The sequence below is a fragment of the Oryx dammah genome, unplaced genomic scaffold (genome assembly GCF_014754425.2).
Source record: "Oryx dammah isolate SB20612 unplaced genomic scaffold, SCBI_Odam_1.1 HiC_scaffold_4, whole genome shotgun sequence".
Taxonomy (NCBI): Eukaryota; Metazoa; Chordata; class Mammalia; order Artiodactyla; family Bovidae; genus Oryx; species Oryx dammah.
In genome coordinates, this window is record NW_024070188.1 from 68278872 (window position 1) to 68300919 (window position 22048).

General features: G+C 40.7%; 1 protein-coding gene across 2 annotated transcripts in view; it reads left to right on the plus strand.

Annotated features, from left to right (window-relative positions):
- Window positions 1–22048, plus strand: part of PHACTR2 (phosphatase and actin regulator 2) — a 146516-nt gene that overhangs the window by 116268 nt on the left and 8200 nt on the right. For both annotated transcript variants that reach the window (XM_040238609.1, XM_040238607.1), the window contains 2 exons: window positions 1179–1316; window positions 12708–12784. In XM_040238609.1, coding sequence (XP_040094543.1) covers window positions 1179–1316; window positions 12708–12784 — 215 coding nt within the window. The remainder of the gene's footprint in view (window positions 1–1178; window positions 1317–12707; window positions 12785–22048) is intronic.

Here is a 22048-nt window from a genome sequence, read left to right on the forward strand (position 1 = left end):
ACTATCTAAGAATCCCTTAATGCCTTGAATGTTAGAGCACTGACAGTTCAGCCTCTGGTTTTACTCAGGAGGAAGCTGAAGAAAGGGAATATTTTTAACTACAAAAGCATCCATTTTTTGGTGAGCATGCTTAATTTTTCCAAAAATTGAGCCCATGCAAATAAGGAATGATTCCAAAGAGGTCCACTTAGATCATAGATAGTCTGGCTGTGTATATATATATATATATATATATATGGAGAGAGAGAGAGAGAGACTGAAAATGGACCTTTTCTGTAAAACAGAGGACTGAGTCTACCTAACTGACAATACTATGACACCTCCCAACTGAGAAAGGTTGCAAAATCATGAATCTTTATATTGAAGAGTGGATGATACCTGTCAACCAGGGGCTAAGTTTCTTTAGTCTCTTAAGAACCATTTCTGTCTTATTCTTGGGCTTGAGAAGGGTCCAAAAGAGGAGAGCAAATGCACATAGGGTATGGTAGATTAAATATAACTGTAAATTTGAATTTCACAAAGACCACAGACAGAATCCACCTAACTGGAAGTATCTTAAAGGTTGCAGCTGGTTTTAAGCAGTTGTGACCTCCCTAAAGTGCAGTTTTCCAGTAAGTCCCCCCTTCCTCATTCCTGCACATCAGTTTCCCTGGCCAAGGGTAAATGTCAAATCTTGGCCTGGGTCCTTAGACTCTCATAGAAGACTGTTGTAGGCTCACCCTTCACTGGACTATTTCTTTGTTATAACTTTGTGCATCTGTGAATATGCAGGTATAATGTAGAAGGAACAGAGATTTTTATTTTCATTTCTACAGTTTGTAGGGCTTCTGTCTTAATAATTCAATCTTTAAGCCAGCCATTCCATATCTGGATTACTATTGTGTCTGTACTGCTTCCTGTTCCCCATGTCAGAGATGCCAGGCAAGGTGGGGAAGGTAGCACAATGCAGCCAGTTACCAAAGATTGTGACCTATCTAACAAGGATGATTTTTATAGCCTCAAAATTAGGGCATACTGCTTTCTAGTTCTCATTAGAAACTCCCAAGATGCTGCTGTCTTTTTTTTTTTTTTTTATCTGAAAGTGACCTTATAACTTAGAAGTTCTCCATAGAAAAACATGCCACCATGAGGCTGTAAATGGTTTATTGAACTATCCTTTTTTCTTTATCCTCCTGCAGCTCAGCCTGAGACCCACAGTGGCAGAGCTGCAGGCTCGAAGGATCCTGCGGTTTAACGAGTATGTGGAAGTCACCGATTCACCTGACTATGATCGACGGGCAGACAAGCCCTGGGCCAGGTTAACACCTGCAGACAAGGCAAGACTTCAGTGGCATGAGCCATGACTTTATTTATTTATGATTTTATTGCTTTTCTGAAATTGCCAGTACCTACTTACCCTCTGCCTTTGATTATTTAAGCCACTTAAGTGATATATTTAATATTGACATAGTTCTTTCAACTGAGTTTCAGAAAAAAAACTTGTTCTTAGTTACAATGTAACCCATCTGCAAACAAATCTGAATTGGGGTGGGAGAGTGCTCTCCCACAACCATTATTTACCCTTACTCTTAGAAAATATACAAGTTATTCTTGGAAAAGGTATTGATGTGTATTGAGGCTGGCACACATTTTCTATAAATGGCCAAAAAGTCAATATTTTAGGTTTTGTAGGCCATCCAGTCATTATTACAATGGCTCAACTCTGCCTTTGTAGCAGGGAAGCAGCCATAGACAATATGTAAGTGAGTGGATCTGTATGTGGTCCAATAAAACTTTATTAAAACAGAAGACTTTATTAAAGCAGAACACTCGATGATATAAATCAAAGCAAGATCTTCTATGACCCACCTCCTAGAGTAATGGAAATAAAAACAAAAATAAACAAGTGGGACCTGATTAAAAGCTTTTGCACAGCAAAGGAAACTACAAACAAGGTGAAAAGACAACCCTCAGAATGGGAGAAAATAATAACAAAGGAAACAACTGATAAAGAATTAATTTCCAAAATATACAAGCAGCTCATACAGCTCAATACCAGAGAAGCAAACAATCCAATCAAAAAGTGGGAAAGGGACCTGAGGAGACATTTCTCCAAAAAAAACATACAGATGGCTAACAGGCACATGAGAAGATGCTCAACATCAGTCATTATTAGAGAATGCAAATCAAAACCACAATGAGATACCACGTCACACCAGTCAGAATGGCCATCATCAAAAAGTCTACAAACAATAAATGCTGGAGAGGGTGTGGAGAAAAGGGAACCCTCCTGCATTGCTGGTGGGAATGTAAACTGATATAGCCACTGTGGAAGACATAATGGAGACTCCTTAAAAAGCTAGGAATAAAACCACCATATGACCCAGCAATCCCACTCCGAGGCATATACCCTGAGGAAATCAAAACTGAAAAAGACACATGTACTCCAGTGTTCACTGCAGCACTATTTACAATAGCTAGAACATGGAAGCAACCTAGATGTCCATCAACAGATGAATGGATAAAGAAGCTGTGGTACATATAGATATTGGATTACTACTCAGCCATAAAAAGGAACTCATTTGAATCTGTTCTAGTGAGGTGGATGAAACTAGAGACTATTATACAGAGTGAAGTAAGTCAGAAAGAGAAATATGAATATTGTATTCTGACACATATATATGGAATCTGAAGAGATGGTACTGATGAATTTATTTTCAGGGCAGCAGTGGAGAAATTGACATAGGAAACAGACCTATGTACATGGTGGGAGCAGAGGAGGGAGAAGGGGAGATTTATGGAGAGAGTAACATAGAAATTTGCAATACCAAATGTGAAATAGATAGCTAATGGGAATTTGCTGTATGACTCAAGGAACTCAAACAGGGTCTCTGTGACAGGCTGAAGGTTGGGATGGGGAGGGAGATGGGCGGGAGGTCCAGGAGGAAGGGGACATGGGTGTATCCCTGGCTGATTCTCCTTGACATATGACAGAAAGCCACAAAACTCTGTAAAGCAATTATCCTTCAATTAAAAACTTAAAAAAAAAAAAAGATCGTGGACCACATTTGCCCTGTGTGAGGACCACATTGGTCCTCAATCTCTTTCATGCCTTACGGTTCAGAAAAACTGCAATATATAGAGGGTTCCATCATGAAGAAAGACAATTTTATGAGTATTATGGTTACATAGTTAAAGAATTTTGCCAATCAGTTGTTTGTTTTTACATTTTTCATTTTAAAGTTTTCCTGATCTCCCAAATAATGGTTTCTAATTTTTGTCTCTGAACAAAATTTGGTATCAAATAAACCCATTTCATACCCAGTCTTAATATTAGATCTAGGCGTTTAGTTATACTCTATGCTGACACCATTTAATTGAATTCATTCTGTAAAGCACCTAGTATGAGTCAGGCTCATATTGGAGATATAGAGTCAGTAATTCTTAGCTCAGAAGAAGTGAAAACTAGGAAGGAGTAAAGTTACAAAGGAAGAATGTTCCGAATGAAAAGGGAATTCCAGAGGCTGAGAAATAGCGCCCAAGAAAGCCAATCAGTCCCTCACTGAAAGGACTGATGCTGAAGCTGAAACTCCAGTACTTTGGCCACCTGATTCAAAGAACTGACTCACTGGGAAAGACTCTGATGCTGGGAAAGATTGATGGCAGGAGGAGAAGGGGATGACAGAGGATGAGACTGTTGGATGGCATCACCGACTCCATGGACATGAGTTTGAGCAAGCTCTGGGAGTTGGTGATGGACAGGGAGGCCTGGTGTGCTGCAGTCCATGAGGTCACAAAGAGTTGGACACGAATGAGCGACTGAACTGAACTGAAGCCAACATGAAGAGCCATTAAAAAACACCAAAGTGAAATATCTGTGAGGTGGGGAGAGAGAAGAGTTAGCCCAGCAGCCTGGGGAGGGGAGTGTCAGCTCACAAGTGATTGGTTACGTAGTGAGAGGAGGCATTTTAACAGACTGACAGGTGGAAGCCTGACTGTGGTGGGAACCCTGACAATAAAACACAGTCCCAACAGTCTTGCTGTGAAGAAGTATAAGCTAGTCACTTGAGGGAGAATGATTGGGGATGCTGCAAGCTTGAGTGAGTAGATTTGGCAAATAAGAATATCAAGAGAATGATTTTTTTTCTAATCTGTGGGAAATACTCGAGCCATCTTTTATGCCATGAGAAAGGAGCCGAAAGAAAGGGAAAGGTTGCCTCTGGGAGAAAAAATCAGTAAGTGATAGAGTGGTGCATAATCAATGGAGCAGCAAGTCACTGCTTATGCAGAAAAGGTGAGGAGAAAACCCTTGAGGGCGGGATGGTCAGCGAGGCGGAGGAAGGTGCACTGAAAGAGGAGGCTTTCCCAGGCAGGTGGAATCACGCGGATTGAGGGCAGCCATGAGGGCGTGAAGGAGACTGTGATACTCAGGTCCTGGGTCAAGCCCACCATCAATCACTACCACGTTTCCTGAAGGAACTAGTCAAGTTTATGGGTTTCCAAGAATTGCCTATAAACTACTTAATGTGGTCTCTTGCCCTTAAGCAAGAGAGACTCAGGTCATTGACTGTTACTCAGCTGACAGATGGGCTTCTGTGGAGGGTCTGAAGTGGCTTGTTTACATGTCGGGTGTCTTGGTGCAAAGTGAAAAGAATGTTAGTAACTCAGTTGTGTCTGATTCTTTGGGACCCCATGAACTGTAGCCCCCCCCCCCCCCCCCCCCCCCGCCCCCTGCCGAAGCTTCTCTGTCCTTGGAGTTCTCCAGGAAAGAATACTGGAGTGGTAGCCTTTCCCTTCTCCAGGGAATCTTCCTGACCCAGAGATCAAACCCAGGTCTCCTGCATTGCAGGCAGATTGCTTACCATCTGACAATGTCTCAGAGGCTAGGCTTAGCCCTGGGCTCAGCTGGGGCTGTCCACCAAACCACCGACATGTGGCTTTTTCAGTGTGGTGGCCTCAGAGTTGTTGTCAGATTTCTTATATGGTGGCTGGCTTGTCCCAGAGCACATGCCCAGAGAGAACCAGGTGAAAGCTGCGTGGACTTTTCTGACCCAGCTTTAGAAGGCACCGAGCCTCGCTTTCCCAACATTCTCTTAGTTCTAAGCAAGTCATAAGGTCAGCTCAGATTCAAAGGGAAGGTAATTAGCTCTACCTTTCAGTGGGGGGAATGGTGGCAAGGTCAGACTGCAGAAGAGCGTGTGAGCTGGAATTATTATTGCTGCCATCTTTGGAAAATGCAGTTTGCCATTTCCACCATTCCCAGTTGTTATGTTACTCAAATGCTGAACTTCAGAAAGGCAGGTAGAGGGTAGCCAGGTAAGTGAGTAGAAGTCACATGCCAGTGCAAAGTGTACAAGCAACGAGAATCTAAATGATTAACCACCCTCGTGTGTAAACTGCATTTTCCCATATGCTCGAAATACTCCTTCCTAACTCTTGTCTGTTATTGGAAGGTAAAGTTTATCCACCTCGAGCTATAATAACAGAGAGGGTTTCGCTTTTAAATTTTGTTATTGAAACAAAAATAGATTCTTGTGCTGAACTTGTAGGCTGCAGGGGAGATGTATTTGGTCAGGTTTTCTTCTGCAGGCTTAATGCCTGTTCATGAGTAACTTGAAAGCGTTATGACATTCACATCTCCCTTGCCGATTGAACCCTGAGCGGCAGAGCTAAGCCAGGGGCCTCTCTACCCATACACGAGACTCATTTTCTCCCTTTGGCATTTTCTCTCCCCTTAACCCTGAGATTTCCGAAGGTCTCGATGACTGCGTTTTTAGAACTGGATTTGTATTGTAGGTTTTTTTCCTTCCTTAAAGAAAAATAAGAACAATTTCTTTTTAGATAGAAAAAAATGTTGTATACTTTTTAAAGATAGAAAAAAAAGCAATTTAAAATACTTCTTTTGCTGTACACCTGAAACTAACACATTGTAAATCAACTGTACTTCAACAAAATTTTTTTAAAAGAAAATAAAAATGCTTTTAATGTATAATACTTTGTATACACACAAGTGACTCATGTTCATTGGCAGAAATCAGAATATTCAAAAATACAAGATGAGAAAATAACAATTACAGTACACATCAATGCATGATATTTTTAAGAGTTCCTAAAAATATTGTTTTTAACCTAACACGGAAAAGATCATTTATTTTCTCTTGATGTTAAAAGATTTGTATAGTGAAGTGTTACTTATTGCCCAGAGATACTAAAAGTATCAACAGTCTTAGGATATATTTTATTTTAGAATGAAAATGTATGCTAATTATCATTATTATAAAAATCATTTCTGGATTTCTGTTGCTTTTTACCTTAAAACATTTCATAATATATAATAAGATTTATAATAATATAGTTTTAGTTAATTGATAATAAAAACTTGTATCTACCTTTCATATTAAGAAGTTTTGCATTTGAACTATATATCCCATTAAAAAAAAAAAAACTATTGAAAGTAAATATTTCTACTTCTGCTCTCAGAATAAACACTGAACTTCCTGCCAGGCTAAAGAAGCCATCCTTTCTCTCTCTTTTGTTAGTGCTATTTTCTTAGCCCCACTAAGATACCACTTTGCATTTAAAATTTCTTTGAACTTCAAATGTAAAGAAAAGGGATCAGTGTCAATTAGTCAATAACCAATCAATGCCCAGTCTATGAAAACACTGTGCCAGGTGCTCTGGGAAATGTCGTAAGTCTGGTGTGTGTTAGTCACTCTTTGCAACCCCAGGGACTGTATGGCACAGCAGGCTCCTCTGTCCATGGAATTCTACAGGCATGCCTACTGGAGTGGGTAGCCAGCCATTCCCTTCTCCAGGTGGATCTTCCCAGGCCAGGGATTGAACCTTGGTCTCCTGCATTGCTGGCAGGTTCTTTACTATCTGAGCCACCAGCTGCTGCCGCTGCTGCTGCTTAGTCACTTCAGTCGTGTCCGACTCTTAGCGACCCCATGGACTGCAGCCTACCAGCCTCCTCCGTCCATAGGATTTTCCAGGCAAGAGTACTGGAGTGGGGTGCCATTGTCTTCTCCGATCTGAGCCACCAGAGAAACCCTTAAATCTGGTAGTCATGTTAAACTGCCCACAATGGGAAAGAGAAGTGGAGGGGGAAATGCCTTATTAATTGTAAACTCAATGGAGCTTAAGTCACCTTTAAGGTAATATTTTTTATTTTAGAATATCTGTGCTCGGGTAGGTTGTTTGGTTGCTTAGTTGTGTATGACTTTTTGTGACCCCCCCCCCCATGGACTGCAGCATGCCAGGCCTCCCTGCCCTTCATCATCTCCTGGAGTTTGCTCAAAACTCATGTCCATTGAGTTGGTGCTTGGGTAGAGCACTAGAAACAAATACACATATAGTAAGATATATGTGGCCTATGTAATCTACATATGGCCTATATCAGTATCTGTGCTGAAGTAGATGAACCCTAAGGTGACAAGTAGAGCCAGAGAAGGCCATCAGCTTGGCTTGAAGACCAAGGCTCACACAGCAGTTGCCATTTCCCTGGGGTTGGCCATGGAAGCTCCATGGGTGGGGAAGGCAGGCTTTAGAGCTGGGTGCATATAGATTTGATTCCTGCTTGGCCACTTGGTAGATGTTTGACCTTGGCCAAGGCATTTAACTTGGGTTTCCTCACTAGTAAAGTAGATCCAATTAGATCTATCTTAAGAATTAGGTGGGTTATTTGTGAAGTTTCAGCTCATCAATAAATGGTAACTCTTACCAGTATTACATTCATGGTCAGGCTTAATACTTTAAGCTTTGTTCCCCACTGGTGACATTTTCATTACTCATTGAAGCCTCAGTTTACAGTCTAGTCTAAATGTATCCAATGAAAGAGAATCCAGAATTTTTCAGATGATACATGGGTTTGTCCAACAAGTTACCTAGTAGTCATTTATTAAAAACCTCCTAATATATTAAGTATTATCTTAAATGCTGGGAACATAAGAATGAATAGAACATACCACCCTTCCAGGGATACAGTGTCTAAACAGGTCCTAGGAAAGACTGAGATTTTAATGCCATACGGAGATACTCCTTGGCTTGTTCGTGCTTACCCAGACAGCTGAGTATACTTACCTACCCATGGCATTGATCTTGACGAGTAGTCAAGAAATCCTCTCCATGTTAAATATCAGATTTTTATCAAAGAAATAAACAAAAGACATGAAAATGATGGGAGTTCTAGTTCATCCTGGCTTCACAGATTATGTTATTTGAGAAAGCAGCAAGGTCTGTGTATTCAGCAAATCACCTGTTGCCTCTGGCCAGGCTGACCCTTGAGTGGACTGGGAGTGATAAATAGATGTTCTGTTACCAGTCATCACAAGTAACCAGTCATCAGTTTTAAACCTAGTTCTAGTCTTTTTTGTTTTTCTTTGTCCTTTCGTAATCCTCATGGTACCAAAAATTACTACTTGGTGCCAGTACTGTCTTCTGTGGGCTTGATTTGTTTCAATCTTAGAAATACGTAGTTTTGGCTGAATGACTTCCCATGGTTGATAGAACTCAGCACCATTCAGGCTCCAATCCCACTAACTCTGCCTACCTCTTCCTGTCCCATTATCTTTCAAAAAAAAAAAATATCAGTCCCAGGACTTCCCTGGTGGTCCTGTGGTTGAGACTCCATGCTTTCAATGCAGGGGGCATGAGTTCGATCCCTGGTCAGGGAATTAAGATCCCACATGCTGCAGGGTAAGGCCAAAAACAGACAAACACACACAAAAAAACAACTCAAAAATATCAGTCCCATTTATATCTATGTGAATAGTTATTAGACTTCAATTCTGGTCTCATTTGTATAGAAAGGAGTTAAGATTATTGTCCATGCATTTCCCTAACATAAAGGACATTTAATTACTTTTTTTTCCTTTCAAAACTCTCTCAGGAAACTTTCAATGATAAGAGGGAGTAACTTGTGGAATAAAGCCGTGGTCTTTCTTCCGTAGATTTTTTAAATGAGTGTTGCATTCCTTTAACTGCCTAGAGTCACCTCTTCCTGATGTATATTTTCAAACAACCAGCCCTTGTAATTTCCTATCATATTCATTGCCTGTAATTGACTCGGCATTTCTAATTATAACCAGCACACACAGCGTAGAGATCTGAGACAATTATGTGGATGACATAGGCCCTGGAGTTCATTTTATTAGAAAGAGTGTGGGACTTGAAGTAAGAGGGCCTATCTGTCTCTGTACAGAGTCGTCACAATATTAATGACTGTATCCCTGTGCTATACATTATATCCCTATGACTCATTTATTTTATAACTGAAAGTTTGTACCTCTTAATCTCTCTCACCTATTTTACTCATCCTTCTTCCTACCCCTCTTACCCCTGGCAGCCACCAGTTTGTTCTTTGTATCTATGCATCTGTTTCTGGTTTGTTATGTTTGTTCATTTGTTTTTTTAGATTCCACATATAAATGAAATCATCATACGGTATTTATTTTTCTCTGTCTGACTTAGTTCACTTAACATAGTACCCTCTAGGTCTATCCATGTTGTTGCAAATGGCAAGATTTCATTATTTTTATGGCTGAGTAATACTCCATTGTGTATGTGTGTGTATATACGTGTGTGTGTATACTATATGTAGTATAGTATACATACATACTATATGTATGTACATATACTAAATCTTCTTTATCCATTCATCTATCAGTGGACACTTGAGTAGATGAAGGGAAGCTTTTTGATAGATGTTAATTGGTGATGAGTATAGAGAGTCTTTGCTCTTTTAAATATCTGTTTCTTTTTTGGCTACGTTGGGTTTTTGGTGTTGCACTCAACAGTTAGAACTGGACATGGAACAACAGACTGGTTCCAAATAGGAAAAGGAGTATGTCAAGGCTGTATATTGTCACCCTGCTTATTTAACTTCTATGCAGAGTACATCATGAGAAATGCTGGACTGGAAGAAACACAAGCTGGAACCAAGATTGCCGGGAGAAAATATCAATAACCTCAGATATGCAGATGACACCACCCTTATGGCAGAAAGTGAAGAGGAACTAAAAAGCCTCTTGATGAAAGTGAGAAAGGAGAGTGAAAAAGTTGGCTTAAAGCTCAACATTCAGAAAACGAAGATCATGGCATCTGGTCCCATCACTTCATGGGAAATAGATGGGGAAACAGTGGAAACAGTGTCAGACTTTATTTTTGGGGGGCTCCAAAATCACTGCAGATGGTGACTGCAGCCATGAAATTAAAAGACGCTTACTCCTTGGAAGTAAAGTTATGACCAACCTAGATAGCATATTCAAAAGCAGAGACATTACTTTACCGACTAAGGTCTGTCTAGTTAAGGCTATGGTTTTTCCAGTAGTCATGTATGGATGTGAGAGTTGGACTATGAAGAAGGCTGAGCGCCAAAGAACTGATGCTTTTGAACTGTGGTGTTGGAGAAGACTCTTGAGAGTCCCTTGGACTTCAAGGAGATCCAACCAGTCCATTCTGAAGGAGATCAACCCTGGGATTTCTTTGGAAGGAGTGATGCTAAAGCTGAAACTCCAGTACTTTGATCACCTCATGCGAAGAGTTGACTCATTGGAAAAGACTCTGATGCTGGGAGGGATGGGGGCAGGAGGAGAAGGGGACGACAGAGGATGAGATGGCTGGATGTCTTCACTGACTCGATGGACGTGAGTCTGAGTGAACTCCGGGAGTTGGTGATGGACAGGGAGGCCTGGTGTGCTGCGATTCATGGCGTCGCAGAGTCGGACACGACTGAGCGATTGAAATGAGCTGAAATGAACTCAGCCTTTTTTAGCTGCAGTGAATGGGGCCTGTTTTTCCTTGCAGTGCACAAGCTTCTTGTTGCGGTGACATCTCTTGTTTTAGAGCACAGGCTCTAAGCGTGGGCTTCAGCAGTTGTGGCATGCAGGCTTAGTTGCCCCTCAATGTTTGGGATCTTCCCAGACTAGGTATCAAACCGGTGTCCCCAGCATTGTGAGGTGGATTCTTAGCCACTGGACCATCAGGGAAGCCCCATTCTTCACTATTTTAGCTCCTGGTTCTGGGTCTCAGCTTTTACAGTGAGTAAAGAAGAGTGTCCTTTCTGTTGATCTCATTTGTGAAACAAGATATGTACTCTTATCACAGGGGACTTGGGCCCTGAAATATTTCTCTACTGGATTCATCCTCTTTCAAAAGCCAGTGGCAAGAACCGTGGGCACAGTTCCCAGCCTCAGGTTCCTCATAGAAACTACAGGGACTGAGGAATAGATTTGGAGAGAAAAACAATCTGTGACTATAGCATTTAAACGTAAGATTGAAAACAGCATTGGGGAAAAGCTTATATATTGCAGAGTGATAGCTAGCGACGAGAGAAAGCCAGAGAGAAGCCTCAGGGATTTCTTCTGTTTTTTTCCTTTTCTAAAATACATCATTTTCCAACCACAAAGTGTGTATTCTGGGCTCCGTCATTCAGTCGTGTCCAGCTGTTTTCTACCCTTTGGATTGTAGCCAGCCAGGTTCTGTGGGATTTTTCAGGCAAGAGTACTGGAGTGGGTTGCCATTTCCTCCTCCAGGGGATCCTTCTGACCCGGGGATCAAACCTGCATGTCCTGGGTCTCCTGTATTGTAGGTGGATTCTTTACCTGATGAGTTAGTGGGGAAGCCCCCCAATCACAAAGTAGATTTTCTTATCACCGTGGTTTGTAACTTCATTCTGTGTTTCAGCTGAGAAGTCCGTTTCTCAGAGGTTCTGAGGATGCTTTTATGAGTATTTTTTCATTATAAAACTTATTCATAAGGACTTCCCTGGTGGTTCAGTGGTAAAGAATCTGCCTACCAATGCAGGGGACTCCGGTTCGATCCCTGTTGCAGGAAGACTCCACATGGTTCAGAGCAACTAAGCCCGTGAGCTGCAACTACTGGGCCCATTCTCCATAACAAGAGAAGCCACCACAATAAGCCTGTATACCACAACCAGAGAGTAGCCCCTGCTTGCCGCAGCTAGAGCAATCTGCCCACTCCCAGCAACAAAGATCTCAAGCAGCTGAAAAAAAAAAAACTTCTTCATAGAAAAATTAGAAAATAAAGATAAGCGTAAAATTGAAACCAAAAAAACCATCTGTGATCTAGCCAGTATTGTTAGTGATAACCGGTGTTAACATTTGAATGAATATCTCAGCTTTTCAACCTGTAAGCATCTCTTCCAACCCCAGCATGTACATGGCTTGGATGATGTATTCCGTAAATAATAATGGAAACAGCATTCTCCTAGATATTTTCTTTGAGTGGCTTTAAGTGCTGTGCTGAAATGTTTAATTCTAATTGTCTAAACTTTCAATACCAAAGAATAAATAGCAATTGCCTTCTCTGTAGCTCTGTGGCAGCTTGTCAAAGCCATGTTGCTGTGGGTGGTATGAAATGCAGAACTTTCATAGGAAAATGATACTGTTTCTCAGAAAAACTCATGACCTGTACTATCCTTGTGGTCATCGAGGATGCGGTGGGTGTGTGACTCATAGATCAGGCCCCAGGGTGGGTTTGGCAAAGGCCCCCTTCCTCTCTGCCTTGTCAGTGACACTTGCAGAGATCTGTCCTGGTTTTTGTTTGGCTGTAGTATCGATACTACATTTATCCCATCTTTAGAGGTAGGAACTCAAAATTCCTTTCTTCAAGATACTTCATAAAAGAATGTCTGCTTCATTGATTCTATATATGCTGAGGAAATGTGTGCTCTAACCAGAAATTCTGTTTATCTATTGTTTCCTACTTAGGCAGCAATAAGGAAAGAACTAAATGAATTTAAAAGCACAGAAATGGAAGTTCATGAAGAGAGTCGACAGTTTACCAGGTAGGTATGCAGTTGTGCAAATTAAAAATGAGTAAGATGGTAAATTTTATGTGACATGTATTACATCACAATTTAATTTTTAAAAAAATATAGGTTAGCACAACACCATCTAGTGAACATTTCTGAAATTAAGTCCTTTTTGTTTGTTTTCTTCCAAAGAAGTCTAAATCATTCTAGACGGCTGTGTTTTGGTTTCTTTCTTAGTTTTTTATATTCTGGTCCAAAAAACAAGCATCAGCATCATTTATTCTGCTCTTAAAGAGACTCAGTTGAAGTTTTATGCCCAGAACAGATGCTGGTGAAAGTCAATGTGGGGCACAGACATGTCTACGACTCACAGTAGACATAGCTTAGAAAGGGTAGAAGCTCAGTTTTTAGAAGGCATAGCTTAGAAAGGAATCTGATTTTTACTGATGCCACAGAAGCTCACTATAGTCCTACCATTTTTTTCTGCCAACACACTTCAGTTTCACAGGCTGCTAAAACTGGAAGAGGCTTGAGTGATCATATAGTCTGACCCCCGTACTTCATAGGTGTTCTGTTTATTTCTCTCGTATGGGTTTAAGTGCTTTGCTATATGTATGTGTGTGTGCTCAGTCGTGTCTGACTCTTTTGCCACCCCATGGATTAAAGCCCGCCAGGCTCCTCTGTCCATGAAATTTTCCAGGCAAGCTTCTTTTCCACTACAAGAATCTTGGAGTGGGTTGCCATTTCCTACGCCAGAGGATCTTCCAACCCAGGGATCAAACCCATCTCTTGCATCTCCTGCTTTGGCAGGTGGATTCTTTACCACTGAGCCACCTGGGAAGCCCCTTTGCTATATATACATAATAGATGTTCTATAAGATTTTTCAAAGAATTTGCATGTCAGTCAAATCTTTGAAGCCTGTTGTTGTTCAGTCACTAAGTGGTGTCCTACTGTTTGCAACCCCATGGACTACAGCATGCCAGGCTTCCCTGTCCCTTACTATCTCCCAGAGTTTGCCCAGGTTCATGTCTTGAGTCAGTGATGCTATCCAACCATATCATCCTCTGCTGCCCTCTTCCCCTTTTGCCTTTAGTCTTTCCCAGCAGTAGGGTCTTTTCCAGTGATTAGGTGGACAAAGTATTGGAGCTTCAGCTTGAGCATCAGTCCTTCCAATGAGTATTCAGGGTTGATTTTTTTTAGGATTGACTGGTTTGATCTCCTTACTTTGAAACTTAAATTGTTAAAAAAAAAAAAAAAAAACATACTGGGACAGATGATTACATGAAGAATACCATGGGAGATCTTTCTGGAAAGCAAATACTGATCCCCAAACTAGAAACAGCCTCTGTAGAGCAGCCTTACATCAGGGTGTGATGGTATCTGCAGTGGGTTTTGTTTTGTTTTTTTTTTTTTTTTTGGTAACAGCTGATATGAAGGTAAGCTTTAAAAGTTTTTCCCACAATATAGTGGTTAACACTCTTTAAAATGTCTTTGAAGACATTGGTGGAGGAGTGGGTGAATTAGATGAAGGGGATTAAGAGGTACAAACTACCAGTAATGTTACAGCAAAGTAATGTACAGCAGAGGAAATATAGTCAATAATATTGTAATAACTTTCTACAGTGACAAATGGTAACAGACTTATCATAGTGATCACTTCATAATGTATAAAAATACTGAATCACTTATGTTGTATACCTGAAACAAATATAATTCCCAGGTAACTCAGCTGGTAAAGAATCTGCCTGCAATGCAGGAGACCCCCCACTCTACCCCTGCTTGATTCCTGGGTCAGGAAGATCCCCTGGAAAAGGGATAGGCTACCACTCCAGGATGCTTGGGCTTCCCTGGTGACTCAGACTGTAACGAATTCGTCTGCAATGCAGGAGACTTGGGTTCAGTCCCTGGGTTGGCAAGATCCCCTGGAGGAGGGCATGGCAACCCACTCCAATATTCTAGCCTGGAGAATCCCCATGGACAGAGGAGCCTGGCAGGCTACAGTCCATGGGGTCGAAAAGAGTCGGACATGACTGAGCAACTAAGCACACACAAGTCAATTACAGTTCCATTTTCTAGAAAATTAAATTTTCAGAGAAGGAAAAAGTGTTCATATCATTGAGATAAATATTCCTTGCTTAGGTATTCTTTAAAACTTGGCAGTAAAGCAAATGTCTCCTGGTATTTTTCCATTAATTTATATTACATCATTAGTGTTGCATTATGGTTGAGATATATTTAGGCTCTGAAACTTATAAAAATAATACTTACGATTTTCAAACTGTTTTCAGTATTTCTTTAAACAGTAAGAGGTTTGGTAAATGCTGCTGAGTCTTATCAAAATAATACAAACATATGATAATGTTTTACCTTTAGAAAATTGCTCATATGGAAGATTATGGTGTTCTTAGCCCCAGCCATCCTTAGAGGGAATAAACATGCCATGAATCATGACCTGGCTCTTTAAATGGAAACCGACATAGAGCAACTCAATTATTCGCCTTTCTCATTAGTGCCAGGCGTTATCTGCTTATAAGAGGAAGCCTTCCCTTCAAAGTCTAAACCTATTAGCTGCCTGCGGATTTAGGGTGGTTAATAAAAGGATTGAGACAGCACTGCTTCGTCTGTCCAGGCACCTCCTTATCCAGAGATAATCTCCCACGTAGTGGTGTGTTAATCAACTCTAGGAGGACCCGTTCCCACGTTCCCCATTCCCTTCCTTAGCTCTGTATCTCCGGAGAGAGTCATAAAAAGCTGGTAACATTGGTTGTCTCTAGGAGGGAAATTAGATGACTAGGGGCCAGGCACGGTGGGGAGACGACACCACTTACCCTTCTGAACCTTTTGGATTTTTGAAACATGAGAATGTATCACCTTGTTGAACATGTTTTTAAATTAAAAAAAAAAAAATGAAGGATCCATTTCCAAAATTGTCTTTCTGTCAATGAGGTTTCCAGCATGGTGGTTTTTCATGAGTAGTGTGTGGCACTACTACCATGACATGCCTGCTATTGGTGTACCGCAAAGACACTTCTAAAAACTCCGTCATGAGTACGTTCTCTGAACGCTTGACCTGAAGATGGATTGTAGCCCATCCATCTAGAGTGGAAAGGTCCACTCCTTCATCTGATTCTCTGTTTTACAGATAGCTCTTGAAATGCATTCTAGGGCCATATGAGAAGCACGAGGATAAGTGGCCCGTATAAGAGTGCATCCTTTGGCTTGCAAGGTACCAAGCTCTGACCTCTGTTCTTTAGAACATTTTCAGCTTGTCCAGCCACATACTGTTTTTTCTCCCCACCCCAGCAGCTGCCCACCTGGTCCACTGTTCAAACCCCAAAAGACCATTTGAAGAGCACTGTATTATTAAATAGGGCCAGTGCATTCTGGAAAGAAATCACCATGGCAAAGAAAACCCACTTCCCTTTCCAAAGTAAATGGGATTGCTACAATTTTAAAGTAGTTCTTTAAATTATAAAGACATGTAAATTGTTTGAAAAGACTTTACATAAAAAACTAAACTTTAAAATGGTTATAGCTGAATGGTAGGATCTATGACTAGTTGTAACCTTTGAATATTCTGTTTTCCAAATTTTTTTAAATGTCAACATATCTCAGACTCATAATCAAGAGAGAATATTGCTTTAAAAAATAAACATCGAATTTTGTAAACAAGAACATTTTTAGAGTGTGCAAAATAATGCTTTCATATGTATAATTCTCTGTGGGTGCATGTGTGTGCCTGGGTGCTCAGCTGCTCAGTGTGTCTGACTCTTTGGGATGGTAGCTTGCCAGGTTCCTCTGTTCATGAGATTTTGCCAGCGAGAATACTGGAGTGGGTTGCCATTTCCTCCTCCAGGGGATCTTCCTGACCCAGAGATCAAACCCACATCTCCTGCATTGCAGGAGGTTTCTTTTACCACTGAGCCATCTGGGAAGCCCCTTATATAATGTTATTAGTTTCTATATTATTTGCTTAATATATTAAGCAAAGAATCATTAAATTGATAACTCTTAGAATCAAAATGGGCCTCAAGAGATTACTGGCATAATGTTGAGTGGAAAAATCCAGATACTGACTAAAGTATACGTATATAGCAGTGGTTTGTTTTAAAATTCAGATGCATAGGGAAAAGATTGGGAAATAGCATTAAAACATCCATAAAAAGAATGAAATATTGCCATTTGTAGCAACATGGATGGCCTAGAGAATATCATATTAAGTAAAGTAAGTCAGACAGAGAAAGACAAATATTATCTGATATCACTTATATGCAAAATCTAAAAAATACAAATGAACCTATATACAAAACAGAAACAAACTCAGACATAGAAAACAAACATGTAGTTACCAAAGGGGGAAAAAAGGGTAGAAGGGACAAAATAGGAGTGTGGAATTAACATATATAAACTACTATACATAAACTAGATAACAGTGCTGCTGCTGCTGCTAAGTTGCTTCAGTCGTGTCCGACTCTGTGTGACCCCATAGACAGCAGCCCACCAGGCTCCCCCGTCCCTGAGATTCTCCAGGCAAGAACACTGGACTGGGTTGCCATTTCCTTCTCCAATGCATGAAAGTGAAAAGTGAAGGTGAAGTCGCTCAGTCATGTCCGACTCTTAGCGACCCCATGGACTGCAGCCCACCAGGCTCCTCTGTCCATGGGATTTTCCAGGCAAGAGTGCTGGAGTGGGGTGCCATTGCCTTCTCTAAAGTAATTATATTCAGTATCTTTTAATAACCTATAATGGAAAATAGTCTGAAAAAAGTCTTTATATGATTGAATCAATTTGTTGTACACCTGAAACACACTCAATATTATAAATCAATTCTACTTCAATAAAAATAAATAAATGAATAGATAGATAAAAATAAGTAATGCCAAGTGTTAAGGGAAAAAAAACAACTCTTAATGGTGTATCATAGAGTGGACCTATAGGGGGTTTTTCTCTACTTTTCAAGTTTCCCTAATGTAGTTATGTTGAGAAGTGTGTTTGTGCATGTGTGTGTGTTTAAAGTAATTATCTAGGGACTTCCCTGCTGGTCCAGTGGTTAAGACTCTGTACTCCTAATGCAGGGAAATCGGGTTCAGTCCCTGGTAAAGGAACTAGATCCCACATGCCACAACTAAAATAATACTGCATGCTGCAACTAAGACCTGATGCAGCCAGATAAATATTAAAAATAAATATTTTTTAAATACAGTAATTATCTCATTCTGTGCCATCTTGAGCTATTATAGCCTATGTAGATTTACAGATAAACTACCCTTTGAGCTTTCTACACAGGCTTATCAAAATGCAACATGGCAAGAACTATACTTGTGACCTCAATAAACATTAATTCAGTGACTTCCGTCGTGGTCCAGTGGTTAAGACTGTGCGTCCACTCAGGCAGCAAGGGTTTGATTCCTGGTCAGGAAACTAAGATGTCACATGCCGTGCAGTGTGGCCAAAATAAAAAAAAAAAAATTATTAGGGGCCCTCCACAGAGAATGAGAAGGAAATGGCAAACCACTCCAGTATTCTTGCTTGGAGAATCCCATGGACTGAGGATCCTGGCAGGCTACAGTCCATGGGTCACAAGAGTCGGACATGATTTAGCAACTAAACCACAGAGAATGAGAAGGCTGCTTCTGTAGAGATACTCTCTTGAGGGCTCCATTTCCTTGCTACCTGGACAGAAACTGAAAAGAATTGCAAAATGTTGCTTAGACTACCAGAGTTGCAAGCATGTCTTCATATTTGGACTCACGAATTCCCATCCAGCATGTGATCTGACTTCAGTTGAACAAGGAGCAGTGGTCTAGGAGAACCTCCTCATTTGTTTAACATAACTGTATGTGCCTTGACCATTGAACCCTTTTAAATAAAGAGGAAATTAATTACTCAGGATTTCTGAATATATCAACTAGGAAAGTACAGGAAAGTAATGTTTTACACTTAGAGAGATATTTCATATTTTATATTATCTGAATTTAGGAAGGTGAAGAAATTTTTATGTATTTGTGGAGGAGCCATTATGGGAAAGAGTTATTTCTACCTGAATTCCATGACTTAATTAGTTTTTTGCTCCTATTCACTCTCTCTCAAAACTATGAATATAAGAAAAAAAAATTATTGACGTTTTTAACACGAAGAAAATATAGGTAGCTTCCAAGTTTGAGTTTCAGGAAAGTTCTGAAAAAAAGGGTAGATGAAAAGCTTAAGTATCGTGAGGGCACAGTAATGCTATTTATTGCTTCATCAACTTGAAGCCTAAAGCCAAACTGTCATTCTGTCAGATAGGCAAACTTCCCCGGAGGTAAAGCTGAACTTCGTGTACCTCAAAATGAATGCAAACCACTGAGTGGTACCAAACTTAAGAATAATTTTGCATTTTCAGCACCTCTAACCATAAAATGTTGGAGTTGATTTTGAAGATAAGATGCCTAATTTAAACAGGATATAAATGTTCCTTTCTGATTGGATAGTGTAAGAAAATATATGGGTATTTTGACCAGATCTGGGCAGTGCTTATAAGGAGAGGTTACATTTCTGACCGCCCAGCTTTGTCAGCATATTACCGCATTCAGAGTATTGGTTAGTTGTCATCTTCTCCTCCCCAGTCTAGACGCTCTGCTGATGGCCTGACTTTCCAACAAAATCCAGTCTGTGAACTCATTCTGTAATGGGATCCATGGGCAAATAGTGTCTGCAGAAAAACGCACAAAAAATTTGTAGTGTCCTGCTAATTTTTGGAAATTAAAAGCAGGACACTTTCCAGGAAAATGCTGGGTTTTAAAAGGTTCTAAATCTTATCTGGTCCACTGGCTACTCCCATTGTTGCCCAACCCAATTTCTTTTTAAATATTTCTTTATTTATTATTTGGCTGCACCAGATCTTAGTGGCAGCATGCAGGATCTAGTTGCCTGACTAGGGATCTAACCCAGGGCCGTTGCATTGGGAGGTCTCACCCAACCCTGTTCTTAATTTACCGTCTTCCTCCCAGAGACATTACTGATTGAAGAGAAAGCCTCTTGTGTCAGCTTTCCCCACACTTGTTCTTGGAACCCAAGACCAAGTGAAGATTGGGACACTATGGACTGATTGGTCCTGCAAATTTGGAGAGACCTTAGAAAATTGCTAAATTGGATGAGTTTATATTTAATTCCCAGGGGGCGGAAATGAATCCCACGAAGAGGGATCTTTGCTCGGTCAGGGTGTGAAGACCCTGCAGGTGTGGTATGTTTGTGTTACCAGGGCTCTCAGGGCCGCTCCTCCCTCCCTCCATGTGGGGTGGGTGGTGCTCCTCTGCCCTGCTTCTCATTTCACTCTCCCTGCCGCCCCCCACCCGAGGACATCACTGGCCTGGCTTTTTCTGGTAATGGAGAAAGTTTGTGCTGAGCCCATTTTCATCTAGTTCACTGTGTGGCAAAAGGCAAACGTGTTTGAGACAACTGTAACAATCAAAAGTGTAGCCTGGAAACATGGACCAAGATTTTTCTCTGGTCAGAATTGATCAAAACTGGTGGATGTAGAAATCCAACTGATTATGTTTTCCATTCCATTCTACCCAGAAAGCAACAAAAGTACCCTTTGAATGAAGGCATGGATGACAACTGAAGAGACTTAGGATGCATGCATGCATAGATTGACATGTTTTAATCTCATAGTCTCACATAGGTTAGGAATACAGAGTCTAGAGCCTTGCCTTCAAGCTCTCTGCCTTGAGTGCATGACTGAGCATCCCTGTGCCTGTGCCTCAGTTTCTACATCTGTACAAAAAGGATACAGGAGTACTTACCTCATAGGATTATTTTGAAGATTACACATAGTAGAATTTAATGTGTGTGCTCAGTCATGTGTGACTTTTTGCAACCCCATGGACTGTAGGCTGTCAGGCTCCTCCTCTGTCCATGGAAATTTTCCCGGCAAGAATACTGGAGTGGGTTGCCATTTTCTCCTCCAGAGGATCTTCCCGACCCAGGGCTAGAACCCTCATCTCATGTCTCCTGCATTGGCAGGCAGATTCTTTACTGCTAGTGCCACCAAACTTAATAGTTAGGTATTATTATTATCTGCCTTTCTTTCACATTTTATATGTTTGATTTTAAGAGGTTTTTCAATTGCTCTTGAGACATTTTTATACCATTTCCATAGTTTTCCTTCAGGTTATAATTGACTCTTCCTAGACAGCAATGGGTTATCATGGATTAGTATATTACTCAGTTATAATTAATGTTAAGTGAATCTCATGATTAAACTCTTCAGTTACATAGAATTACTTACAGAACAAGTAATCAAATCACCAAGTGCACCTGTATATACGTACTCAGTCGTTCGTGTGTTAGCAAGTATTTATGGAGCACAGAGTGAGTCATACTTTTCTGGACCCTAAGAGTTTAGAACATGTCAAAGTCCTCACTCACACATGCTTGTGCTCTAGTGAGGGAGACAGACCGTTAGCAAGTAAATGAACAAGTAGACAATAATCATGTCTTTTCTTTTTAAAAGGGTGGGTGCTCTTTTTTATTTTAAATATTCATTTACTTGGCTATGTTGGGTCTTAGTTGCGGCACATGGGATCTAGTTCCCTGACCAGGGGTCAAACCTAGATCCGCTGCATTGGTAGCACGGAGTCTTAGCTGTGGGACCACCCAGGAAGTCCCTAGACATTTCAGACAGTGCTAAGTGCTATGAAAAAAAAAAAAAAAAAAACGGTAAAAGGACGCTGTGCCAAGAGTGAGGGTAGATATGGATAGAATGGCTATGAATGGGGTCTCTTGAGGAAATTAAACTTACTCTGTGATTTGAATGACAAGAGGAAGTTGTCAGCACTGTTTGGGGAGAGAAAAACACTTCCCCTAAGGGTATCAGCTAATGTAGTGGGGAGAGCTGCTGCAAGAGGCCTGAGTGGCAAGGATTTTGCATGATCAGAGGGAAGGAATAAAGCTCAGGCAACTGAAACAGTCATGTCCCTGTGTAACACTGTAGAACATGGAGGTTCACACACCTGCCCAAGGTTGTGGACAGAATAGAGTCAAGAATTGAACTCACGGTGGACACATCCCTACTTGAATCACAACGTGTTTGCTCATTTTGGAAAACTCGGTATAACCTATTTTTTTGACTTCTGTCGAACATGCCGAAGTAATGTCATGTCACAGGCTCCATACATCCTTCATATAGCTCCAATTATCAACTTATAGCCAATCTTGTTTCATCTGTTATGTCTTTAATTTTTCATTTTTAATGCTTGATTCAACATAGCAACATTTATTAAGTAATACCATATACTAGATATTGTATTCTGTGA